The 24744-nt window shown below is 64.6% G+C and overlaps 4 protein-coding genes and 1 pseudogene across 10 annotated transcripts in view; all 5 read left to right on the top strand.

Moving 5' to 3' along the window:
• The first annotated feature begins 156 nt into the window (after window positions 1-156).
• FES (FES proto-oncogene, tyrosine kinase) lies at window positions 157-5870 on the top strand. 3 transcript variants are annotated; one of them, XM_031587975.2, is made up of 19 exons: window positions 157-263; window positions 926-1168; window positions 1249-1422; window positions 1497-1593; window positions 1783-1966; window positions 2249-2386; window positions 2476-2595; window positions 2663-2785; window positions 2860-3046; window positions 3150-3227; window positions 3446-3655; window positions 3946-4068; window positions 4234-4287; window positions 4371-4489; window positions 4680-4774; window positions 4886-5009; window positions 5078-5235; window positions 5425-5547; window positions 5648-5870. In XM_031587975.2, the coding sequence occupies exons 2-19, from the start codon at window positions 944-946 to the stop codon at window positions 5788-5790; spliced, it is 2475 nt and encodes an 824-aa protein (XP_031443835.1). In that variant the 5' UTR covers window positions 157-263; window positions 926-943; the 3' UTR covers window positions 5791-5870. The 3 variants fall into 3 exon arrangements, with proteins under 3 accessions (XP_031443835.1, XP_031443837.1, XP_090005364.1); XM_031587977.2 differs by lacking the exon at window positions 157-263 and having other exon boundaries at window positions 908-1168; XM_090149238.1 differs by lacking the exons at window positions 157-263; window positions 926-1168 and having other exon boundaries at window positions 1272-1412.
• A 120-nt stretch (window positions 5871-5990) lies between these two features.
• On the top strand, window positions 5991-13475 carry MAN2A2 (mannosidase alpha class 2A member 2). 3 transcript variants are annotated; one of them, XM_090149235.1, is made up of 23 exons: window positions 5991-6083; window positions 6533-6686; window positions 6817-7068; window positions 7177-7321; window positions 7416-7587; window positions 7677-7804; window positions 7892-8065; window positions 8365-8551; window positions 8635-8812; window positions 8946-9148; window positions 9305-9403; window positions 9534-9648; window positions 9761-9828; window positions 9971-10136; window positions 10244-10480; window positions 10573-10695; window positions 10792-10906; window positions 10990-11123; window positions 11208-11349; window positions 11425-11558; window positions 12120-12311; window positions 12397-12507; window positions 12871-13475. In XM_090149235.1, exons 2-23 carry the CDS (start codon window positions 6555-6557, stop codon window positions 13021-13023), a joined length of 3360 nt encoding a protein of 1119 aa, XP_090005361.1. In that variant the 5' UTR covers window positions 5991-6083; window positions 6533-6554; the 3' UTR covers window positions 13024-13475. The 3 variants fall into 3 exon arrangements, with proteins under 3 accessions (XP_090005361.1, XP_031443814.2, XP_090005362.1); XM_031587954.2 differs by having other exon boundaries at window positions 9221-9403; XM_090149236.1 differs by lacking the exon at window positions 5991-6083 and adding an exon at window positions 11796-11867 and having other exon boundaries at window positions 6302-6686; window positions 9221-9403; window positions 11425-11588.
• Window positions 13476-14238: 763 nt separating this feature from the next.
• LOC116225531 (protein shisa-like-1) lies at window positions 14239-15146 on the top strand (annotated as a pseudogene). The gene is made up of 3 exons (XR_016470503.1): window positions 14239-14367; window positions 14668-14881; window positions 14960-15146. The product of XR_016470503.1 is annotated as a protein shisa-like-1 (transcript).
• Window positions 15147-15366: 220 nt separating this feature from the next.
• On the top strand, window positions 15367-21920 carry UNC45A (unc-45 myosin chaperone A). The gene is made up of 20 exons (XM_031587956.2): window positions 15367-15505; window positions 15610-15768; window positions 16267-16303; window positions 16405-16580; window positions 16679-16771; window positions 17028-17195; window positions 17438-17606; window positions 17833-18003; window positions 18141-18312; window positions 18560-18860; window positions 19010-19104; window positions 19189-19330; window positions 19530-19670; window positions 19869-19996; window positions 20194-20260; window positions 20378-20491; window positions 20780-20895; window positions 20992-21109; window positions 21187-21342; window positions 21485-21920. The coding sequence occupies exons 1-20, from the start codon at window positions 15494-15496 to the stop codon at window positions 21743-21745; spliced, it is 2796 nt and encodes a 931-aa protein (XP_031443816.2). The 5' UTR covers window positions 15367-15493; the 3' UTR covers window positions 21746-21920.
• Window positions 21921-21977: 57 nt separating this feature from the next.
• The window catches only part of RCCD1 (RCC1 domain containing 1), an 8926-nt gene continuing 6159 nt past the window's right edge, over window positions 21978-24744 (top strand). Inside the window, exons 1-5 of one of the 2 annotated variants that reach the window (XM_031587969.2) lie at window positions 21978-22128; window positions 22224-22575; window positions 24177-24298; window positions 24375-24479; window positions 24546-24689. In XM_031587969.2, the coding sequence (XP_031443829.1) occupies window positions 21978-22128; window positions 22224-22575; window positions 24177-24298; window positions 24375-24479; window positions 24546-24689 (874 nt within the window). Of the gene's footprint in view, window positions 22129-22223; window positions 22576-24176; window positions 24299-24374; window positions 24480-24533; window positions 24690-24744 lie in introns of both variants that reach the window. The other variant, XM_031587968.2, reaches the window with a different exon arrangement.

Below are 24744 nucleotides of genomic sequence, written 5' to 3'. Positions count from 1 at the left end.
GGCCTTGGTGCATGACTGTTAGCAGAGGCAGTGGGGCTGGGGGCTGACAGCCGCAGCGAGGTTGCGTGACACAGTTGGCCCCGAATATGTCAGACTGGCAGGGAGGGGAGGAAGCGCAGGAAATCTCGCAATGGCTGTATGGTCAGTGCAGGGTTTCCTGTTCCTCTCTGGGTGCCGGAGCTGCGTCAGGTCAGTTGCACCGGCCCCAGCTCCAGGAACACACCAGCACCAGCGCTGCAGCGGGGACCTGGCAGCACACGCAGGTTGGGGGCACCGTGCCCAGCAACATGCTGACGGGATGGGGGACTCCTCTGTAGGGCTGGGGGGGGTTACTGCCCCGTTCCTCTCTTGGGTTGTGGTCTGCGCTGGGCATCTTGTCCTGCATGGAACTGGGCTGCAGCACCCTCCTGCTGCTGGCTGCTCCACTGCTGCATGGCTGGGCACCCCAGGGCCATGTTCAGGAACACCTCCAGGCTTGGCACTTTCCCCCAGGGCTCGGCGCCCTGTTCCCCTCACTGCCTGACATAGGCACAGGGGTGACCCGGCGCTGGGGCAGGATGGGGCCAGAGCTGCCAGAGCCGCGTGGGGCCAGGGCTCCTGGCCATGGTGGGGGCACCATGCCACTGCCCTTGGTCACATGGCAGAATGATGCAGGTTTTTGACCCCATGCTTCCTTGCTTCCTTCTCCCTGGCACTGTCCCTGTGGCAGCCCACATTCCACACTGGGTGCATGCAGCCCTCCCAGATGCTTTGAATGTGTTTTGCAAGGCAGATTGTGCAGGGCAGCCCCCAGCAATGCAGCCCCAGGGCTGGCCAGGGCGCAGCTGTGGGGAGAACATGGGGGGGCATGGGAGACAAATGGGCCCTGTCCCTTTTGCCATGGGGGCTTCGGAGCCACGGCTCAGACTGCCCAACTGCTGTGCAGCCCCATCCCACCAGTGCCATGGGCTTCGGGCCGGAGCTGTGGTGCCCGAAGGGGCACAGTGCACTGCTGCAGCTGCAGGACAGCGAGCTGCGCCTCCTGGAGCTGATGAAGAAGTGGATGTCACAGCGTGCCAAGAGCGACCGGGAGTACGCGGGGATGCTGCACCATATGTTCTCTCAGCTGGAGAAACAGGAGGGCCTGGGGCAGTTCCATGCCACTGAACACAGCAGCCAGATTGGGGAGGTAGGGGCAATTCAGTGCAGACCCAGACCCGGCACAAGCGGACGGCCATCCCCACGCTGTGCTGACACCTTGTCCTGCAGTCGTGGTGGATCCTGGCAAGCCAGACGGAGTCACTGAGCCAGACGCTGCGGCGACACGCAGAGAAGCTGGCAGCAGGGCCGCTGGCCAAGCTGAGCATGCTGATCCGTGACAAGCAGCAGCTTCGCAAGGCCTTTAGTGAGCAGTGGCAGCAGCTCAGCCAAGAGTATGCCCGGGTAGGGCCCTATGGGCAGTGGGGGTGCTCAACCCTCAGCCTGAACGAGCCCTGCTGATGGTACCTTCTCTGCAGACCACGCAGCAGGAAATGGAGAAGCTGAAGGCACAGTACCGCAGCCTGGTGCGTGACAGCACCCAGGCCAGGCGCAAGTACCAGGAGGCCAGCAAAGGTGGGTGCCAGCCCCATCCCCGCGCACCCCCTGCCTTGCCCTGCTGTGTCCCCTACTAGCTCCCCTTGAGCCCCACCAGCGTGTTGGGTACGTCCAGACCCTCCGCAGCCCTATGGGGCCCATGGCACAGCCCTGGGGATGCAGCGGGAGTGCTGGGGGGTGGGTGTCTCCCACGGTATCTCCCTGCAGACAAGGAGCGGGAAAAGGCGAAGGAGAAGTACGTGCGCAGCCTCTGGAAGCTCTATGCCATGCACAACCAGTATGTGCTGGCTGTACAGGCGGCCACGTTGCACCACCAGCACCACTACCAGCGTGCGCTGCCCACCCTGCACGAGTCCCTCTACAGCCTGCAGCAGGAGATGGCCCTTGTTCTGTAAGAGCCCTGCTCCCTGCTGCTGCACCCCAGCAATCCCTCTCTTCCTGCACCCTTTTTGCCCTCAAGAACTGGAGATGTTTCCTCTCCCTCCCGGCCTCAAGCGCTGTCCTCGCCCCATTGCCTGCCCCATGCACGCCCTTTCCCTGGCACCGAAGCCATCACAGATGGGGTCAGAGCTATGTGGCTGGGGCTGTGTGCACCCCAGGAGCAGCCATCCTAGGCACTGGGGGGCCATAGGGCTCAGGAGGGTGGCATCTCCCAGCATATGCATCCCTGCAGGAAGGAGATTCTTGGGGAGTACTATAGCATCAGCAGCCTGGTGCAGGAGGACGTGCTGGCCATCCACCAGGAGGTTGCCCACGCCATCGAGATGATCGACCCCACCACTGAGTACAACAGCTTTGTTCAGTGCCACAGGTACAGCGGCATGGCTGTGAGCAAGGTGCAGCACAATGTCACTGGGTGGATGCAGCAGAGTAACATCAGGGCTGCACCGGGTCCTGCAGGTATGACTCTGAGGTACCGCCGGCAGTGGCCTTTGATGAGAGCTTGCTGGAGGAGACAGAGAGCCTGGAGCCAGGGGAGCTGCAGCTGAATGAGCTGACCATTGAGAGTGTACAGCACTCGTGAGTGTGGCTGGGCTACGGGCAGTGGGGGTGGCAGGCACATGGCTCAGCACCCATGTCCTTGCAGCCTGACATCCATCGAGGAAGAGCTGTTGGCCAGCAGGGAGGCAGTGAGCAGCAAGGAGCAGCGGGTGCGGGAGCTGCAGGCTGAGCTGCGGGGCGAGGAGCTGGCTCTGAGCCCTGGGGAGCGGTGAGGTGCAGTGGGTGGCAGGGCTGGGCTGGGCTGGGTGGGCAGGAGATAAGCCTGCTACGTCCCATCCCCAGGGTGCACTTGCTGGGCAAGAGGCAAGGGCTGCAGGAGGCCCAGCAGCAGCTGCAGGGCTGCCTCTGTGCCCAGGCCAAGCTGCAGGCACAGCGGGATATGCTGGCCAACAAGCTGGCAGAGCTGGGCTCAGGGGAGCCCCCTCCCGCCTTGCCCCTGCAGGAAGACCAGCAGTCAGTGTCCTCCACGGTGAGTCCCACTCACGGCCACCAGAACCACAGGGCTGGGGCCTGCTGGGCTCCAGTGGCTCCACACAGTGTCCCTCTGGGAGACAGAGCATGTTTTCCCCCAGGATCAGGAGCGCAGTGGGGTGACTGCCCTGGAGACCATCAAGAACCACATCTCAGGCATCTTCGGTTCCAGGTTCTCGGTGAGGCCCTGGGCAACTGCAGCCACTCTGACCCTGCTCTGATGAGCCTCTCAGTCCCTTGGCACCCACTGCCCCTCCTCTCCTGCCCTGCAGCCCTGCTTCCAACGCTGTCCAGCCCCGCTCCCCACACCGCAGCAGCCCCTCTGCCCTGCTGCCCCTTCCCCCTGCACTGCTGCAGGACCCAGGGGCACAGCTGGATTCATCTCATCTTCACCCAGCTGCCGCCTCCTGTGCCCCTCATCCCGGAGGTGCAGAAGCCGCTGTGCCAGCAGGCCTGGTACCACGGGGCCATCCCACGCTCAGAGGTGCAGGAGCTGCTGAGCTGCAGCGGGGACTTCCTGGTGCGGGAGAGCCAGGGGAAGCAGGAGTATGTGCTCAGTGTGCTGTGGGACGGGCAGCCCCGGCACTTCATCATCCAGGCTGCTGATGTGAGTGACCGTGGCACCGGGGGAGGCCTGGCAGTGGGCAGGTGCTGGAGCTCTGCCCTGGATGTGCAGCCACAGGGAGTCACCCTGGTGTCAGTGCGTGTGTGGCTGTGACTGTGTGTGTCCTTGCATGGACCAAACCTGGAGCGTAGAGTGTGAGCCTGCGTTGCACATATGAACAAAAGCTTGTGCCATGTGCAAGTGTGCAACATCATGCGTGCAGCCCACACAACATGTGTGCAATCTACCACATGGGCACACGGAGGTGACCCCGCAGCCTTCCCTCCCTGCAGAACCTGTACAGGCTGGAGGGTGATGGCTTTCCCACCATCCCGCTGCTCATCGACCACCTGCTGCAGAGCCAGCAGCCCATCACCCGCAAGAGTGGCATCATCCTGACCAGAGCTGTGCTCAAGGTGAGGGTGGGCAGCGGGAGGCGGCAGAGCCCTGTGCAGAGCACAGCCCCAGCAGCTGCCTCCATCCGCCTGCGTGACATCTCCAAATGAGGGGGAGCTGCAGGGCAGGGGGAAATGCTGCTGGAGCTGGGGGCTGCTCACCAACCTCGGGTCTGCTGCCCACAGGACAAGTGGGTGCTCAACCATGAGGACGTGCTGCTGGGGGAGCGCATTGGCCGGGTGAGTTGGGTGCTGGTCCTGGCAGCACTACAGCTGTGGGAGCCCATTGGCAACTCGGCCAACACCTCCGTGTCTCTCGGCAGGGGAACTTTGGGGAGGTGTTCAGCGGCCGCCTGCGTGCTGACAACACCCCTGTGGCGGTGAAATCCTGCCGGGAAACCCTGCCGCCCGAGCTGAAGGCCAAGTTCCTGCAAGAAGCCAGGTCTGTGTGGCTGTCACTGTCCCGGCCCATCTGTGAGCCCTAAGGACTCGGGGCTGCTCAAACCCACTGGGATGCAGCACCGTTGTAGCCGAGTGCCGGCTGGGCAGAGTCCCTGGGACAGCCCACAGGCAGCTGTGCTGGGGGCAGATGGGCCCCCACCTGCTCGCAGTGCCGTTTGTTGTCCCCGCAGGATCCTCAAGCAGTACAACCATCCCAACATCGTCCGGCTCATCGGCGTCTGCACCCAGAAGCAGCCCATTTACATTGTCATGGAGCTGGTGCAGGGTGAGTCCTGCGGCCTCTGCAGCCCTGCTGTGTGTGTGAGCTCAGCCCAGCACACTACCTTGCTCAGTGCACCGCAGCAGCCGCCCAGCAGCTCCACGCTCTGCGTTGCAGGAGGGGATTTCCTGAGCTTCCTGCGCAGCGAGGGGCCCCACCTGAAGGTGAGGGAGCTGATCAAGATGACGGAGAATGCTGCGGCAGGCATGGCGTACCTGGAGAGCAAGCACTGCATCCACAGGTGGGCTGGGGGCACAGGAGCTGGGACCCCATTAATGGGTGCACAGCTGATGGCCTTGAGGCCCCCAGGGACCTGGCTGCCCGCAACTGCCTGGTGACAGAGAAGAACACCCTGAAAATCAGCGATTTCGGGATGTCACGGCAGGAGGAGGATGGTATCTATGCCTCCACGGGGGGCATGAAGCAGATCCCCGTGAAGTGGACTGCCCCTGAAGCTCTGAATTACGGTATGGGGTGGCATGGGCATAACCCGGGACCTTTGCAGCACCGGGGAGAGAAGCAGGCAGGCTGTGCTATGCTGTGGAATGCCGGAGTTTGGGCAGCAGCATCCTGCATCCCCTCGGGGCGGGTGGCCGGGAGAGGGGCTCCCACCGGGCGGCGGTGTCATCGTCCCCCACTGCCCACCGCATCCCCAGGTCGGTACAGCTCGGAGAGCGACGTGTGGAGCTTCGGGATCCTGCTGTGGGAGGCCTTCAGCCTGGGCGCCGTGCCCTACGCCAACCTCAGCAACCAGCAGACGCGCGAGGCCATCGAGCAGGGTGAGCGGGGAGCGCGGCCGGGGGACCTCGAGCCGTTCCCGACGGGACCGCGGGACCGGGGCCACCGTCCGTCCGCCCCGTCCATCCCTGCCGCCCACAGGCGTGCGGCTGGAGCCCCCCGAGCAGTGCCCCGAGGACGTGTACCACCTGATGCAGCGCTGCTGGGAGTACGACCCCCGCAGGCGGCCGACCTTCGGCGCCGTCCACCAGGACCTCATCGCCATCCGCAAACGGCACCGCTGAGCGGCTGCGCCCGCCCGGGCGCGGGGCCGGAGGCGCGGAGGGCCGCGGCGCGTTCCTGCGGAATAAAAGCCGGCTCTGCAGCGCCGCGTCTGTCGTGGGCTCGCGCCGTGCGGCGCGATCCGGGCTCGGTGCCACCGCTCCGCCCCGAGCTCCGGTGCCGTCGGGGCCGCAGCGCCGCGTCCCGGCGGGCGGGTGGGCGGAGCGGCGGGCGGGGTTTGGCCCATCGCGGCCGCGGCAGCCGGCGGAGGCCGGGCGGGATGTGAGGACGGGGCCGGGCCGCGGAGCCGCGCAGGGTAAGCGCGGGGCGGAGGGGGGGAACCGCGCCGCACGGCTCCGGCCCGGCACGGCCCCCCGCGGGCCGCCCCCCGCCCTTCCGCTCCGTCCCCGCGCCGGGGCTGCGGGACTCCCGCTCCGCCCGCCCCCTCTCCCGGCCCCGGCCCTGCTGCGGGCCGCACGGCCCCGGCCCCCCCGACCCCCCGGCTCCCCCGGCGCAGCCCCCGGCTCCCCCCGCTCCCCGTCCCCCCCACCGCGGCTGAGGGCCGGCCCTGAACGGGGGCCGCGTTCTGCCTTCGGCGCGGCGTCAGCCGCTATAAATACCCCGGATCAGACTGAGCGGGACGCAAAGGGCACGGGCGGGGGAGGGGGTGGCGGCACCGGGGGGTCCCGGCGGGCGGGGCCGCGGGTACGGCGCGGCGGACGCGTCCGGAGCTGGGGCTGCCCCTGCGCCCTCCGCCCGCACCAGGTGTGCCCCGCGGCGCTGCGGGATGAAGCTGAAGAAGCAGGTGACAGTGTGTGGAGCTGCCATCTTCTGCGTGGCCGTCTTCTCCCTCTACCTGATGCTGGACCGCGTGCAGCACGACCCCGCGCGCCACCAGAGCGGGGGGAACTTCCCCCGGGTGAGCGGCTGCGGGGCGGGCGGGGATCGCGCGGGGATCGCGCGGGTCGGGGCTCCGCCGCTGCGGGGATCGTGCGGGCCGGGAGCCCCGGGGCAAAGCACCGCGCTGACCGCAGCGCCCGCGTCCCCAGAGCCAGATCTCGGTGCTGCAGAACCGCATCGAGCAGCTGGAGCAGCTGCTGGAGGAGAACCACGAGATCATCAGCCACATCAAGGACTCGGTGCTGGAGCTGACGGCGCACGCCGACGGGCAGCCCGCACCGCCCCGTCGCGACAACGGCTCCTGGGCGCTGCCCCCCGAGAGCCGCCCCAGCTTCCTCGCCGTGTCCCCGCAGGACTGCCAGTTTGCCCTGGGGGCCAAAGGCGAGGGCCCCGACCTGCAGGTGAGGGCCTTGGGAGGGCTCCGCAGCGCTCCGTGCGGGGAGAGAGGAGCCCGGCGGCTGCGCGCCGCTGGGGGGCTGTGGTCCATCCTGAGCTCTCTTCCCCGGCAGATGCTGGCCGTTTACTCCCTGCTGCCATTCGACAACCAGGACGGCGGTGTTTGGAAGCAGGGCTTCGACATCACCTACGAGCCCAACGAGTGGGACACTGAGCCCCTGCAGGTGTTCGTGGTGCCGCACTCCCACAATGACCCCGGTGAGAAGTGGGGCGAAAGCGGACGGAGGGGAGGAGCCGTCCCAGCTCCTGCCATGCCTGATAAGCCCCTGTGATCACCCCCTTGTGCTGGCAGGCTGGATCAAGACCTTTGACAAGTACTACTATGACCAGACGCAGCACATCCTCAACAGCATGGTGTTGAAGATGCAGGAGGACCCCCGCCGACGCTTCATCTGGTCTGAGATCTCCTTCTTCTCCAAGTGGTGGGATAACATCAGTGCCCAGAAGCGGGCTGCAGTGAGGAGGTAGGGCCCACACTCCCTGTCCGTGCCCAGAGGAGGGCTCTGCCATGGCTCACTGCAGTGCTGACCGTGTCCCTGGGTGTCCTTTGCAGGCTGGTGGGAAATGGGCAGCTGGAGATGGTGACGGGTGGCTGGGTGATGCCCGACGAGGCGAATTCCCACTACTTTGCCATGATCGACCAGCTAATTGAGGGGCACCAGTGGCTGGAGAAGAACATTGGTGAGAGCTGAGCAGGATGCAGGACCGGAGGAGTGGGGTGCTGGGGGGAACTGTCCATGAGGGGTGCTGATGGTCCCTGTTCCCTAGGTGTGACACCGCGCTCGGGCTGGGCTGTCGACCCCTTTGGGTACAGCTCCACCATGCCGTACCTGTTGAAGCGCTCCAACCTGACAGGCATGGTCATCCAGCGCGTGCACTATGCCATCAAGAAGCACTTTGCTGCCACCCAGAACCTGGAGTTCATGTGGAGACAGACATGGGGTGAGGGGCTGCTGGGGAGGTGGCCGTGGGAGGGGGACCTGCAGGAGTGGTCGCAGCTGGGAAAAGCTGCTGACCGCTGTCCCACGGGGCTGGGGAGTGGAGTGCAGGGCAGCAGAGGCTCTGCTACTCAGTGGTTTTGCTCTGCGGAACAGCCCCGTGGTGACACCTGAATGAGCCACCGGCAGATCTTGTGTGCCACATCTGCTGTGCCCCCACAGACTCCGTGTGTTCTGGGTCCTCTGCTGGGAGACAGCAGAGGGAGAGCCATTGCTGATGCTTGTCTGCCCTTGGTCCTGCAGACCCCGACTCCAGCACTGACATCTTCTGCCACATGATGCCGTTCTACAGCTATGATGTGCCCCACACCTGCGGGCCAGACCCCAAAATCTGCTGCCAGTTCGACTTTAAGCGCCTACCAGGCGGCCGCATCAACTGTCCCTGGAAGGTGCCGCCCCGCGCCATCACTGAGGCCAACGTGGCGGAGCGGTGAGTGCTGTGAATGCAGGGCTGAGCAGCGCTGAGCAGCACCTCCTGCCGGCAGCCAGCCTCATGCCCTGACCCCACGGCAGAGCTCAGCTCCTGCTGGACCAGTACCGCAAGAAGTCCAAGCTGTACCGCAGCAAAGTGCTGCTGGTGCCCCTGGGAGACGATTTCCGCTATGACAAACCGCAGGAGTGGGACGCTCAGTTCCTCAACTACCAGCGCATCTTTGACTTCCTCAACGCCCAGCCCCAGCTCCACGTGCAGGCAGGTGCAGGAGGGCCGGGCGGCCCAGGGAGCAGCGCTGGGGAGCAATGTGGTGGGGAATGCAGGGGGGGTGGGCAGTGGGAGGATCCCCCGCAGCTCTGCATCACGCTCAGAGCTGCGTGCCGTCCCGCAGGCGCAGTTTGGGACGCTGTCTGACTACTTTGATGCCCTGTACAAGAAGGCGGGCATTGTGCCGGGGATGAGGCCGCCCGGATTCCCCGTGCTGAGTGGGGATTTCTTCTCCTACGCGGACCGGGAGGACCACTACTGGACTGGCTACTACACCTCCCGGCCCTTCTACAAGAGTCTGGACCGCGTGCTGGAGGCACACCTCCGGTGAGGGGTCACAGCGGGTCGGGGGGGAGCTGGTACCAGGGCAGGGCTGGGGGTGACACTGTCTCTGCACAGGGGGGCAGAGCTCCTGTTCAGCCTGGCATTGGCCCACGCTCGCCACGCTGGCGCTGACAGCCGCTATCCACTGTCCGACTACAGCCTACTGAGCAGCGCCCGCCGCAACCTGGGGCTCTTCCAGCACCACGATGCCATCACCGGCACCGCCAAGGAGGCCGTGGTGGTTGACTATGGAGTGCGGTGCGTGCGGGTGGCAGGGCATGGCCCCAGGGTCTGTCTTGGGCAGGAGACAGTGGGCCTGGGGCTGGGCGTGGGTATGGGTATGAGGGCCCGCGGGTTGTGGCTCACTCTGCACAGTGCTGTGCCCCAGGCTGCTGCATTCCCTCACCAACCTAAAGCGTGTAATCATCAATGCTGCACATTACCTGGTGCTGGGAGACAAGGACACGTACCGCTATGACCCTGCAACACCTTTCCTCAGTGCGGTGAGCTGCGCTACCTGCCAGATGAGGGCTGGGGGCTCTGGGGAGGTGTCACATCCCTGAGCCAGTCTGGGCTCATAGGGACACCCTGGTTCTGACTCACACCTCTCCTCAGGATGACACGCGCCTCAATCAGGACTCACTCCCGGAAAGAACGGTTGTCAAACTGGATGCCTCGCCACGGTAGGGCTGAGTCCTGCTGCCTGAAGTTGGGTCTTATGGTTGGGGTTTATGAGCGTATGGCACTGCTGGGTGCTGCAGAGCATGGGGCACATGGGATGCCATGAGCTGAGTGTGGCCATCCCCGTGCAACCCCATCCCACAGATTCCTGGTGGTGTTCAACCCACTGGAGCAGGAACGCCTGAGCCTGGTGCCTCTGCTGGTGAGCTCTCCACACGTGCGTGTGCTGTCTGAGGATGGGCAGCCGCTGCCTGCCCAGCTCTCTGCACACTGGAGCTCTGCCACCGATGCAGTGCCTGATGTCTACCAGGTAGGGGGTGCCCTGCTGCCCACTGCTGCCATGGGCTCTGCCCTGCCAGCAGCAGCACTCGAGTGCCCTCCGTGGAGCTGCTGGCTCAGGGCTCCTGCTGCCCGCAGCTCTCCATCCTCGCCCGCCTGCCTGCGCTGGGGCTGCGTGTGCTGCAGCTACAGAAGTCCTTTGACGGCCACACCACGCCGCAGTCCTCTGTGCGTCTGTACCTGCACGGCCGGGACGTGACTGTGCGCAAGCAGGAGGCTGTCCCCGTGCAGGTCTTCCCGGCCGCCCCTGATGACTTCTGCCTGGAGAGCCAGCACCTGCGTAGCTGCTTCTCGGGGAGCTCAGGCCTGCTGCAGGTGGGTGCAGGTCCAGGGATTGAAAGAGGGTGGGTGCCTCAGCGCTGCCTCATGTGAGGGCAGCTCATTGCCGTGCCACCTTCATCCTGCAGAGCCTCCGCTGCGCTGGGGAGGAGCGGGAGCAGCGGGTGAGCACTGAGTTCTTCATCTACGGCACCCGGACTTCCAAGGACAAAAGCGGAGCCTATCTCTTCCTGCCTGATGGCGAGGCCAAGGTATGGAGCTCCCTGGGGAGCGTGGCTGGCAGTTGTGCCCACAGCTGTGAGATAATCCTGGAGCAGCAGACTCAGCACAGCCCTCCTTCCCCACAGCCCTACACCCCCAAGGACCCCCCCATTGTGCGAGTGACGGAAGGTCCGCTCTTCTCTGAGGTCTCCAGTTACTACCAGCATGTCCAGACCGTGGTGCGACTCTACAATGTGCCAGGTGAGATGATGTGGGGCTGTGCAAGGAGGTCTGGGGCATGGGGTGATTCTGCCCACGGGGCCCACCCTCACTGCTGCCCGCAGGGGTGGAGGGGCTGTCCCTGGACGTGTCATGCCTGGTGGACATCCGTGACCATGTCAACAAGGAGCTGGCCATGCGCTTCAGCACCAACATCGAGAGCGACGACACCTTCTTCACTGACCTCAACGGCTTCCAGGTGTGCCAGCAGGCTGGGGAGGGATGGAGTTGCCCACGGGGACGGTGCTCTGCTGCTGAGCCCCCTGACCCCATCCCTCGGCAGATCCAGCCCCGCAGGTACCAGCAGAAGCTGCCGCTGCAGGCCAACTTCTACCCCATGCCCACCATGGCCTACATCCAGGACATGCAGAGCCGCCTGACGCTGCACACAGCCCAGGCCCTGGGGGTCTCCAGCCTGGGCAGTGGTGAGGCAGGGCTGTGGGGTTACTGGGGCCGGCCAGGGTGGCCGGCCGGTGCTGAGCCGGAGCATGGCTTTGCAGGCCAGCTGGAGGTGATCCTGGACCGGCGCCTCATGCAGGATGACAACCGAGGCCTGGGCCAAGGGCTGAAAGACAACAAGCGGACCTGCAACCGGTTCCGCCTCCTCCTGGAGCGCCGCAGCAGTGCCAACAAGGTGCATGGGCAGGGTGTGGAGTTGGGCAGTGTCGCTCAGAGCCCATGGTGGTGTGGAACTCATGGGCACCAGCGTGTGGATGGCTGCAGGGGATGGGGCCGTGCCCAGGGTGTGAGCTGGGGGCGGGGGTGGGATGGCTGTCCTGCTGCGGGGGCATGCTGTCATCACACTGCTCATCATGGTGTTCTCATCCTGTACCTCGTTGCTCTCCATCCTTGCACCCTTTCACCCGTTCAGAGCTCCGGCTTCTTTTCCAAACTGGCTTCCGTGCTTAAAGCCTTGGGCTTCCCTGGCGCCAGGACCGGCAAGGTAACGGCCGGCCCGGCCTCGCCGTTGCTCCCAGTCTCGTGCACTAGCTGCTAGCCACTAGCCTAGCCAGGCCCATAGCGGTCCGTAGTCCGACCATCAGGCTGCACGGTGTGCGGCCATTTGGGTGACGAGGAGGGAGAGGCTGTGCATGGCGGGGGGTCTGGGTGCCTGGTGCCAGTTCTCGAAGGAGCTGGAGGCCCCGCGGCCCCGGCGCTGCAGCCGCCCTGCCAGTACTGACTTTGCTTCTTTCAGGTACAGGACGGCCGCCCGGTCAGCTTCCCCTCGCTGCTGAGCCACCTCACCTCCATGCATCTGAATGCCGAGGCCCTGGTCCTGCCGGTGGCTCAGCAGCCAGCCCTGCCAGCCCTGCGCTCCTTCGCATCCCTCTCCACAACCCTCCCCTGCGACTTCCACATCCTCAACCTGCGGACGCTGCAGGCAGAGGTGAGTCGTGGCCCTGTGCTGCGTGAGGACGGGTGACCCTCGGGGCGTTGCTGCCCAGTGTCGTGCCTTTTCCCTGCTCCTGCAGGACGACTCGCTGCCCTCGGCAGAGGCGGCCCTGATTCTGCACCGCAAAGGCTTTGACTGCAGTCTGGAGGCCAAGAATCTGGGATTTAACTGCACCACCAGCCAGGGCCAGGTAGGAGATGCTCTGGGGTGCTCTGCTGTGCTTGCTGCAAGCATGCTGTTCTCTAGCCAAGCCAGGATAGGGGCAGGAGAGGCCTTCAGACCCTTAGCACCAACATCCCAGAACTGGTGGCTGTTCAGAGGTCCCACGCTGCAGCACCCAACCAGCTCTGCCCCTTGCCCAAGCAGAACTGCAGGATGCACAGCAGGGGTCTGGAGCCTTGTATGGGCACTACATTCTGCAATGAGGAAGGGCAGAGCCTGGGCAGGGTCAACATGGTGCCCTGGGTGCTGAGGGGATGGGCAGCCGCTGGTAGGCATGGTGTGGGGCTTCCCCATCCTGCTTATCATCAGCACTCCACTCGTCTCTCCGTAGCTGGCACTGGGCAGCCTGTTCCAGGGGCTGGAGCTGGGCTCCCTGCAGCCCACGTCGCTGACCCTGATGTACCCGCTGGGCACAGCCTCCAACAGCACCAACATCCAGCTGCATCCCATGGAAATTGCCACTTTCCGCATCCGCTTGGGGTAGTGCCTGTCAGAGTGGGATGGGAGCAGAGTGGCTGCACGGCGTGGGAGCAGCAGTGCCAGCACAGCCCACAGAGACCTAGCTACACGGCCCACAGCAGGCGATTGGTGCTCAGCAGGAGGTGCCAGACCTGCAAAGGCTACTGCCTTCTTATTTATTAGTTCTGTGTTCTCAGATAGATTTCAATGAACTGCTGTGGCAGGGCTGCACAGAGGCTACTGGATTCTGGGCACAGAGGGCATGGGCTGGGCACTACTATGAGAGGAGAAGGGTGACAGTGGGTCAGCATGATGGACTCTACTCTGCTGTGTTTGCACAGCTGCCTGGATGGTGCCCACCTGGAGCCTGGCTACCACAGCACAGCAACACGCAGGTACCAGGAGCCAGGCAGGCGCTGTGGACTGGAACCTGAGCTCACCTGGAGCTTGTAGGAAATATGAGTCTGTTTCCAAGAACCCTGGCCTGCGTCTGGTCTGTGCTTCTCACACCAGTGGGGCTGGTGAGTGGAAGCGGTGCTCTGTGGGGAGGGGGCCAGGCCTTGCTCCTGCATACCGGTGGCAGTGCCAAACCCACCTGTTCCATGGGGCCTCTGAGGCTGCAGTAAGCTGCACTGTGTGCCGTTGCTGTGGATGCTGCATGCTGTGCCCCCTCTGGGGCTGATTATTATTGCCGGGGTGCTGGTGGGGAGGGCTGTGGTGCCCTCAAGGAAGGCCGGGCAAGGAGCTGGTGCTGGCTGAGCTCCTCATTTTGCACCACACCACTCAGTACATGACCTGCATGGGGTGCAGAGCCACAGGATGAGGGGCTATTGGGCACACAGCTTAGGGCTCTGGCCACGGGGTGCAGCTGGGGTGATGCCAGGAGGCTGGTCCTGCCCATCCACGGGCACCCAGCAGCAGCTCTGTCAGAGCCCAGCTAGCGGCACGGCTGGCGGGGACCCGGGGGTAGGCTGCCCTGCTGCCTGAGGCTGTGGCACAGCGTGCCCACCGCCCTGCAGCACTGCCCAGCCCGCAGCCCTCAGCCGTGACACCGGGAGCCCAGCAGGGCCAAGTGCCTGACAGGCACGGATCGGACTCTGTGTCCCGCTGCAGGGTGGGCACGGTGCCCGCGGCCCCTTGCACAGCCCTAAGAAGCTCATTAGCGATGCTCCCGCCTCCTGCCCACCGTCCCTGTGGAGCAGGGCACTAAGTGCAGGCTCTAATGGTTGCGAGGCTCCTGATGGGCCGCGCTGGAGGCGGGCGCAGGAAGGGCTGCGGTTTCTGCCTCAGCTGCCTCGCCCCAGTATGGCAGGGAAGATGCTGGGTGGGCTCCTGCTCCTCGCTGCAGCTCCTGGCATCTTTGGGACAGGTATGGCCTTTTGCCCGCCTCGCGAGGTGGGCGCAGGAGCCGCTCATCCCCCGCCTTGCTCCTGGGCTGCATCTCCTGGGTGCTCCCCATCACAGAATCACAGAATTGCCAGGGTTGGTGCCGGTCAGGGCCGGGGGAGGACGGTCGGCGCCCGGGGCACCCGCGACCTCGTGCAGAGGCTGGTCCCGGGCCACACGCGGGGTGGAAAGAGCTGGGGGAACCGGAGCGGGGCCGGGGCTGCCCCCTGCCGCGTGAGCGCACACAGGTGCCGTGACCCCGGCCCCGCTGCTGCCACCGCAGCCTCACTGCAGAACCTGCACCTGTGCGAGGGCTACGTGGGCCCTGACGGCCGCTACCACCCCGGCTTCTACTGCCCGCGCCTGACGGACCCGGCCACGCACCGCTACTGCTGCCGGCCCGGCCCGCGCGCCCTCAAGGGCTGCTGCTCACGGCTGGGCGTGGAGGCGCTCACCGGGCTCAACATCAGCGAGCTGCCCGCGCCCGGCCTGCTGCGGTGAGCGGGGCTGCGGTGACGGGGCTGCGGGGCGGTGGCACCGAGGAGCGCCCGGCGCTGATCGCCCCCGCCCCGCAGGCACCCCCTGGCGCTGCCCTTCGTGGGGCTCTACGGGCTGCTCGTGCTGCTCCTCATGGCCCTGGACCTCGCCCGCTTCTACCGCGCCCGGCGCTGCGCCCTCGGCCGCCGCCTGCCCCGTGCCCGCTGCCCGCCCTGCCGCTCCCCCCGCCCCGCGGCACCACGCGCTGCCGGCGGGGCGGCGTAGGGTCCCGGTGCCCAATGCGGGGTGGGGGAGGGCAGAAAAGGGGCGCAGGGAGGGAGGGGGGGACGAGGGGATGGGGGGACCAGGGGGGGGCAGCGGGGTGGGGGCACACGTGGGCCTCTCGGGAGTGGGGGGCACGGAGAGGCGCGCGGGGTCACGGCAGGTCGCGCGCGGGGTCATGGGGGGGAGGCCGCACGTGGCCGGCGACTGCACCGCCGGGCCGTAGGGGGGCGCTGCAGGCCCTCCCTCGCCACACCTCCGCCGACGCCCTCGGTCACGTGACGCGGAGTCGCCGTGCGGGTTCCTCCGGCGATGGGCGGTGACGTCACGGGAGTGGCGAGAGCGGCGAGATGGAGGAGGAGGTGGGGGAGCGCCGGGCCGCGCGGGGGAACGGGGCCGCCGGGGGGCCTCGTCGGGCTCCGGCCGGGCCTCGGACTCTGCCTTATGCCGTCCGGTGCCTCGGCAGGTGACGGCGGGGCAGCTCCGGGAGCGCGGCAACGCACTGTTCCAGGCCGGGGATCACGGCGCGGCCCTCGCCGCCTACACGCGGGCGCTGAGCCTCTGCCAGGCCGAGCCGGAGCGCGCCGTGCTGCACCGCAACCGCGCCGCGTGTTACCTGAAACTGGTGAGAGCGGGAGGGCGGGGAGCTGCCTGCGGGGCGGGGGGGCTCGGCTCCGTGCAGCGCTGCCCGGCGGTCTCCGGGACGGGCCATCTTCCCTCTGCGCCTCTTTTCTCCCGGCCCTGCTGGTGGCTGATGTTCTGCCCACAGCGAGCTGCTGTTTGTGTCAGGGGCTGCGGGGACCCTGGGTCTGCTCCTCGGGCAGCCCCGGATCTCTGGTTTCCTGTCGAGGAGCTGCCTGTGGGGCAGAGTGCGGTGCAGGGGCTCGGGTAGGGGCTCAAGAAGTGTCGAGGCGATAGGGACCCCTGGGGACCCTGCGTGGGCTGTGCTCTGGGAGGGACGGGGCACACCGCTGTGCTGCTTTCCAGTCGTCCGTGGCGTTGTTTCCATCCCTAAACTCCGTGGCTGTTTCCTTGCTCCTTTCCGAAGCAGTGGGCACAGCAGGTGGGGCTGAGTGCAGCCGCCATGGGCAATGTGCCGAGATTTCACTGACTCTTTTTGTAGGAGGATTATGCCAAGGCAGAGGCAGATGCATCTAAAGGTACTGTCAGGTGTGGCTGGGGACCACCTTTCACGTGCTGCTCACTGGGGCGGGCTGGAGCAGTGCGAGGGCTCTGTGACAGCTCCTTCACTCCTCTGCAGCCATTGAAGCCGATGGCCGGGACATGAAGGCACTGTTTCGTCGGAGTCAGGCACTGCAGAAGTTGGGCCGTTTGGACCAGGCTGTCAGCGATCTGCAGAGATGTGTGAGCCTGGAGCCCAAGAACAAGGCCTTCCAGGAGGCCCTGCGTGCCTTGGGTAGCAGCATGCATGAGAAGGTGAGGAATGGATGGTGTGAAGGCTGCTGTGTTCCCTCTGGGTGCAGTAGATTCAAGGGAGCAGCAAGGGCTGAGCTGCTCTTCCCAATCTGTCTCAGATGAAGACCATGTCCTGTACGGACTCGAAGGTGGAACAGATGTTTCAGATTTTGCTGGATCCCCAAGAAAAGGATGTGGACAAGAAGCAAAAGGTCTGAACTCCAGGACACACAAGGTGGCTTGGGTGGAAAGAACTGTACTCTCAGGTCAGCGCTGCTGGCTGAACTTTTCTGTCCTATGGAGGTTGGGCTTCCTGCCAGCAGAATGCCATCCTTGGAGACTGGGAGTGGTGATTGGGTGCTTGTGGCTGCTTTGGCTGCCCTGTGGGCTCCCTGCTGGTGAGTTCCCTGTGTGCAGGGAGCTCTGTTCTGGTGGGCTGGTGACCCAAATGCACCTCTCCTTTTGCAGGCTGCGCAGAACCTGATTGTACTGGCACGAGAAGAGGCTGGAGCAGAGAAAATATTCCAGAGCGATGGTGTGCGGCTCCTGACGCAGCTGCTTGACACAGCCAAGGCTGACTTGATGCTGGCGGCCCTGCGCACCCTGGTGGGGCTGTGCTCTGGGCACCGTTCCCGGGTAGGTTACACCAGAGCCCAGCTCTCTGTGTGAGGAGTCCTGGAGCAGGGGATGTCCATACTGGGAAGGCTGTGAAGTTTGTCAGGCCAGGGAACATTGCTGCCTGTGTCAGGCCACAGCCCTGCTGAGTGGTGGAGCTTTGATTTGTTACTTGCCAGGCTTGAGCTGTAACAGATGATAAGGTGCTGGGGAGTGCCAGAGTTTCCCCAATCTCCAGAAAATGCCTCTGCTTCCACCTACAGTCCATGGCCATCTTGACAGAGCTGGGGTCCTCGCGTCTTTCAGCAGTGCTGGGTGTGGAGCATGAGCAGGTTTCTTTGGCTGCCTGCAATCTCTTGCATGTGATGTTCGATTCTCTGAAGGAGGGGATGCAGAAGGACTTCCGTGGCAAGGAGGATGCAGTGGTGCTGGGTGAGTGCCTGCTGCCCCAGCTAGCTGATGTGGTGCAGGTAGGACTAAGGGAGCTTTGTCCTGCTGCTTACATTGCTGCAGCTCCCTTCCACTGGGCCTGGATAAATATGACCTTGAGATGGGGATCAGGAGCCCCGTGTCCTGACAGCGTGACTTGCCAGCCTTACTGTGATGGGGTGAGGCCTGTGTGCAGGGCACTGACTGCTGGCACTGTCTCTCCTGGAAGATTCCTCCAAAGAACAGAAAGTGCTGATCAAGGACCTCCTGGAGCTGCTATCTCTGGAAGGAGCCTCTGCTCATGGCCGCGACAATGCCCTTAACTTGCTCATCAAGGTGGTACCCAGGAAGTCACCAAAGGATATCAACAACAGCATGAGCCTCTGGGTGATCGACCAGGGTGAGTGAAACAGGCCGCAGCATCTCACTGGGGCACCACTCCCCTGTGCCTCGTGGTGCTGCGTGCTTTGGTTCTGCAAGGCACCTGCGCACCCCTCTTTGTGCCTCATCAGGCACCTGAGCTCTAGGTGCTCCTAGGCCTGAAGAAGATCCTGGAGGTGGGAAGCACTGTGTGTGGGGCTCCGGGCAGCCTGCCCGTGACAGAGAACAGCCGGATGAGCGCCTCGGTCCTTCTGAGTAAGCTTTATGATGACCTGAAATGCGATGCTGAGAGGGAGAACTTCCACCACCTGTGTGAGGACTACGTGAGGTGAGCCTGGGATTCCCTGGGGCTGCATAGGACTGAGTCCTTCTCAGTCGGGAGCTTTTTGCTGCTGTTTCTGTCTCCACTGTAAGTCACAGCACTCCTATTTCTGGACTTCTAGCTTTTACTGCAGAAAGTAGAGTGCAGACCACCAGAGACCTGCAGAGCTTGGGGTCTATCAGGGCAGGGCTGCAAGGGGCTGGAGGCAGTGTTCGGGATCAGCCTTGTCCTTCTGAATGTTCTTCCACTGCAGGAGCTGGTTCGAGGGGCAGGAGCTGGCTGGGAAGCTGCGGGCCATCCAGACAGTGTCGTGCCTGCTGCAGGGCCCCTCGGAAGCTGGGAACAGGGTGCTGGAGCTGGAAGGGATCATGGACAGCATACTGTCCCTCTGTGCTTCCGTCCGCGAGGCCCACCAGCTGGTAGCAGTGGAGGCTCTGATCCACGCAGCTGACAAGGCCAAGCGTGCCTCCTTCATCACTGCCAATGGGGTCAGCCTGCTCAAGGAGATCTACAAGCACAGTGAGAGGGACAGCATCCGCATCCGTGCACTGGTGGTGAGCACAGCGGGGCAGGAGGAGTGGCTGCACCGAGCTGTTGGGTGGGGCTGGGCTTTGCTGCCATCTTGTTACTGGTTGGGGGCTCTTACAGGTGTGTCTGGGACATCACGGCCTTTCCTGCTCTGACACTCTGCTTCTGGCCACAGGGACTGTGCAAGCTGGGATCTGCTGGAGGCACTGACTTCAGCATGAAGCAGTTTGCTGAGGGCTCCACGATGAAATTAGCCAAGCAGTGCCGCAAGTGAGTGCTGAGAACTGTGGGTGTGATGGGAGCAGGAGCTGGGTGGGTGTCTGCAGCAAGGACTGACGGGGGGCCATCTTGCAGGTGGCTGTGCAATGAGGCAATTGATGCCGGCACACGGCGCTGGGCTGTGGAGGGCCTGGCTTACCTCACATTTGATGCTGACGTCAAGGAGGAGTTTGTAGAGGACAAGGCAGCAATGCAGGCCATGTTTCAGCTGACAAAGGTGAGTGCTGAGCACTATGGCCGGGGTCCTGGGTTGGGGGAATGCTGGTGCTGGAGGAACATGCCCACCTGCCCCTCCTGCTGGAGAGAGTTGTGGGGCTGTGGCTGTGGTGTGTGGAGAGGCCTGGTGCTGCTGACTGGGCTCAAGCCCACGTATGTCCTCTGCCATGGCTGCAATCAGCGCTCGGTTACCATTGCAGTCAGAAGATAGGAGTGTTCTCTATGCTGTTGCTTCCACGCTGGTGAACTGCACCAACAGCTACGACCACGAGGAGCCAGACCCACAGATGCTGGAGCTGGCCAAGTATGCCAAACAGCACATTCCAGAGCAGCACCCCAAGGTGAGGGAGCATGGCTGGTGACTGGTCTCAGGAGCTGTGGGGACCCACAGCCCCACAGGAAAATGTGTGGGTGGGATTGAGGTGTCTGAAGGTACCGCCTCGATGCCTTTGGGGAGGTGGCAGCATGGTCAGGTATCAGCAGCAGTGGCAAGTTGTGTGCTGGTTCCAAAGTGAGTGGTGGTCCTGGCTCCGGGACAGGACAAGCCAGACTTTGTGAAGCGACGCGTGCGGAAGTTGCTGACGGCTGGTGTGGTGTCTGCTCTGGCCTGTGTGGTGAAGAGTGAGAACCCAGCACTGACTAACTCCTGCCGGGAGCTGATCTCCAGGTATGGGGAGGGCATGGTGGGAGCTGCCTTAAGTTTTGCCCTGCCTGCAGGCTTGGTGCTTCTGGTGAACCCAGGCTTTTGGGAGCAGGAGGGGGTGTGGGCATCCAGTACTGCCTGGGCTCACTGTCAGTCACTGGGTGGTGCTGGGACTCAGCATGGCAGGTCCTCAGTTCCAACTACTGTTGCCCTGTCTGCAGGGTGTTCTTGGCCCTGGTGGCGGAGGCAGAGGACCGAGGTGGTGTGGTCGCACAGGGAGGAGGAAAGGTGAGCTGATGGTATCTATGGTGCCCCTGGCCTGCTTTATGGGAGGTCTGGAGCTTATACATGAGCCTGGGGACAGCTGAGGCTGCTGTGACCTGGCTGATACATCTCCATCTGCAGGCTCTCATCCCGCTGTCCCTGGAGGGCACCGAAGTAGGGCAGACCAAGGCAGCTCAGGCCCTGGCAAAGATCACCATCACCTCCAACCCTGAGATGGCATTCCCTGGAGAGCGGGTCGGTGTCACGGCTGTGGGCTGGAGAATGTACTTGCCCAAGGGATGGTCGGAGTATTGCAGGGCAGCAGCAGGCGAAAGGGGCTGCGATGGAGCCTTGCTGCTGATGCTGCTGTTGCAGATAGGCATGTGTCTGCCAGGGGAGGGCATTGGGCTGAGGAGGCACAGTGGTCTCCATAGCGGCCTAACTGCCTAGGCCTGGTTGTGTGAGCTCCTCTGTCTTTCTACTGCGCTCAGCTCCTGCTCTGTAAGGGGAAGGGTTTGAGCCCTGTGCTGCTGTCTTCCACAGATCTACGAGGTGGTCCGGCCCCTCGTCAGCCTGCTGCACCTCCAGCGCTCAGGACTGGAGAACTTTGAGGGGCTGATGGCACTGACCAACCTGGCTGGCATCAGTGAGCGGCTGCGGTATGGGTGTGGGGCAGGGGATGGGCTGTTCTGGCTGGGAGGAGGGGGCCCGGGGACAGCGCAGGGCGGGAGGTGCTCACTGCTGCCTTGCCACAGGCAGAAGATCCTGAAGGAGAGGGCTGTGCCCATGATCGAGGGATACATGTTTGAGGAGCACGAGCTGATCCGCCTGGCTGCTACTGAGTGCATGTGCAACATGGCCATGAGCAAGGAGGTGAGGGCCGTCTCGGCCGAGGGCGTGCAGCCCACCCTGTGCTGCACTGCACTGCGAGCCCCCCACCTCGCCCACAGGTGCAGGAGCTGTTCCTGGACGAAGGCAGCGACCGCCTGAAGCTGATGGTTCTGTACAGCGGGGAGGAGGACGAGAAGCTGCGGCGGGCGGCCTCGGGGACGCTGGCCATGCTGACAGCACTGCACCCCCCCGTCTGCAAGAGGATCCCGCAGGTGGTGAGTGTAGGGGCTGCCTGTGTGCGCCCCCTGGGCAGCTGCAGCTGTGGGGGCCGTGCCCCGGGCTGCCCGCGGGGGGGCCTCTGCCCTACGCCTCGGGGCGGGGGTCCCGCTGTCTGAGCGCGTCACGCCGTGCCCACAGACGGTGCACTGGCTGGAGATCCTGCAGGCGCTGCTGCTGAGCCCCAGCGCCGAGCTGCAGCACCGCGGGGCCGTGGTGGTGATGAATATGATGGCGGCGGCGCGGGAGGTGGCCGAGCAGCTCATCGCCAGCGAGATGCTGGAGATCCTGTCGGTGCTGGCCAAGGACAAGGACAAACCCCGAGTGGCGCAGGCGGCCCAGGAGAGCCTGGAGCGGGCTGTGGCGTACGGCCTCATCGAGCCCAGCCCGCGCCAGCAGTGATGCCGCCCCTTTCGGGCTCTCCGCGCTGCTCGGGGCCGCTCGGCTCCGCACTCCGCCTGTGGCGGGTGACACACCGCAACGCTGGGGCCGCAGCCGCACCGCCGCCTGCGCCACCGCCTGTGCCTTACCCGAGCTGCGGCCCCGCACGGCGCACTAAAGCTGCTCTTTAACGACGGCTCCGCCTCCCGTCCCTTCGGCCCCGCCCGCTCCCTTCCGCCCGCCTCCCCCTGCCATGGCGGTTCAGCGCCGCTTCTGGTTCGTGTTCGGCCTCAGCGCCGAGGAGGCGGCGGGGGACGCGGGGCCGGGGCGGCACCGCCTGGAGCCGAGCGGCGACGGCATCCGCCGCGTGCGGCCCGCGTGGAGCTACGCGGTGCTGGAGACGGGTGAGCCCCCCCGGCCCCGAGCCTCCTCCGCGGCGCCGCTCGGTTCCCAGCGGGATTCGGACCCCCCCGCACCGCTGACCCCGCCGCTCCCGCAGGCTCCGGGCTGGAGGTGCTGAGCGCGGGGCGGCGGCGGTCGCTGCCCGAGGACTGCGAGGCGGCGCTGCCGTCGGAGACGCACGCGGTGCTGCTGCGGGGGGCGGCGGTCGAGGCGTGGCCCCGCGCGGCGCTGCTGCGGGGAGAGCTGCGGGGGGAGCCCGCGTGGAGCCGAGCGCTGCCGCCGGGATCGCGCCCCGCGCTGCCGCTGCTGCCGGACGGCTTCGTGGCCCCGCGGCCGCCCTTCTACGCGGCGCTGCCCGGAGCGCTGCGGCTCCGCGCGTTGGCGTTGGGACACGAACACGTCGTGGGGCTGGGAGCGGCCGGGGAGGTGTACGGCTGGGGAGGCGGCAGGTGAGCGGGGCTGCGGGGCGGAGGTGTGACGGAGCTGCGTGGGTTCGGGGCTCCGTGGTGGCTGTGGGTTATTCAGCGCTGTCAGATAACGACGCGATCGCTGCTTAGGGAGCCGGCTGAGCGGTAGGCGCACCTGTTAGCAACCCGAGCTCCCGCTGTTCCTCGTGCTGCTGCTACACATAAACACTGACTGCAATGAGTAACTTCGGTCTCGGTTCTTCGTTGCGCCCTGCAGACTCTGAGTGCCCCGTTGGGGGCCCGGCGTGGCTCTGGGGGAGCGCTGCCCGTGCTGGGCTCGGGGTGCTGCTGCGGCCCCCAGCCACGCTGTGGGAAGGTTCGTTTGTTGGTCTCTTTGCTGCTTACACGAGACAAAGCCGATGCGGATGATTCTCGGCATGGAGCAGCACGGTGCCAACAGGAGCGGCTCCTCCTGCAGCACTCGGGGTCGGTGCAGCTGCGTTTGGTTTCACGCCCTCTGTTCAGAGCAGTTTGGTGGCTGTTGTCATAGGCAGCGGTTGTCATAGCAGACAGAGTTAGCTCAGTGGTGCTGCATTTATGGATATTAGCATTGTTGTTTCCTTCCCATAAAAGGAAAAGTTTCTGCACATGGTTTGTGTATTTCAGAGGGCGGTGAGGCTCCCCAGCTGTGCCCGGAGCTGTGCTGGGCCTGGGCAGCTGCAGCTGTGTGGGTGTGGGGCTGACAGCGCTGCCCTCAGCAGCCTTCACCCAAATCTGGTCCCTCCTTTTTCCCTACCTGTATGGTAACTGTTGAGTCAGGGCCTGACCCACTGATTGAGCACCTGGGGAAAGGACCGGTCAGCCCTGGGAGCACAGGTGAAGGCAGTTCAGCTGTGAGACAGGAAGTGGTGCAGCATGGCTGCACCTCTCTTAGACCTCATTTAAGGGCTGACTGCCACTGGGGAAGGATGTCTGGTTGGAGATCCCTCCCTGGTGGAGTTTTCCTCGTGAGCCCAGACCCGCAGGAACAGGAATGGGTGAGCACTTTCCTTTTTCTTTGTAACACCATTCCATTAGTCCCTTTGCTACTACACTCCTGTATTGCCCTTCCACCTCATTGATTTTTCTGATTGCAACACCAACCCTTCTCTCCAGATGGACTTCTTGGTTTAGTAAAGCCCTTTCTGCTTCAGCAACAGCTGTGACTATCACAGCCACTGCTGCTTTGCTGTACGCCGTGTGCTGTGTGACTGCAGCTGTGTGCTGGCACTGTGCTTGGCACTGCTGCCTTCAGCTGCCTGCTGGCCAGCGCTGCTTCCAGCTGAGCCCAAACTCAGCCCTTCAGGAAATTCCCCCCCTTCCAGGTCTGTACCTGGGGACTGAAGGGGCTGAAGGGGCGGCTGTGCTGAGCCGGCGCTGTGACCGAAGCTCAGACAGCAGCAGTGTGAGCAGGGAGTGATGTGTAACCTCAGGGCTTGCTTTAACACCGTGTCACACGTCATTGGGTTGTATAGAACTACTGCACTGTGCAGCCCCTTAGGACTGAGCTTCACACAGCTGCAGAGGGGCAGCAGGACGGGGCGAGGGGTAGTGGGGGGGGCGTCTGTCTGTGCCCTTCTGTCTGTCCGTGTGTCTCCCCACAGGCATGGGCAGCTCGGCCACGGCAGCCTGGAATCCGAGCAGCAGCCGCGGCTGGTGGAGGCTCTGGGTGGTGTGCCCATGAGGGCGGTGGCAGCCGGCGGGTGGCACTCGGCCTGTGTCAGCGGTGAGGGGCTCGGTGCTGCCCGGGGACACGGAGGGGCAGCTCCTGCTGTGCCCTGACCAGCATACATCCTCTGCAGATGGCGGAGACCTCTACATGTGGGGCTGGAACGAGTCGGGCCAGCTGGGGCTGCCCTCCCGGACGGTGGCAGAAGAGCAGGCAGAGGATGAGGACATGGGTGCAGGTGAGGACAGCGGGGGGCTGCAGCAGTGCTGGGCTCATCTGTGAGGCTGAGCAGTGCTCTGCACAGGGCCTGAGGATCCACCGCTGCCTGGGGAGTCGCTGGGCCCTGCCTTCATCTCCATCCAGGCCTTCCCGGCCCTGCTGGACCTCCCTTTGGAGCCGGCGGTGGCTGCAGTGAGCTGCGGTTCACGGCACACGGCTGCAGTCACACGTGAGTGCCCAGGGATGGAGGGAGGGTGGGGGGTCCTGCAGCCCCAGGCTGGGGG

Source organism: Phasianus colchicus, chromosome 12 (assembly GCF_987193195.1).
Source record: "Phasianus colchicus chromosome 12, bPhaCol1.hap1.1, whole genome shotgun sequence".
In the NCBI taxonomy this organism is placed as follows: Eukaryota; Metazoa; Chordata; class Aves; order Galliformes; family Phasianidae; genus Phasianus; species Phasianus colchicus.
Note: the sequence above shows the minus strand (reverse complement) of the source record. Positions and strands in the feature narration are given on the sequence as shown.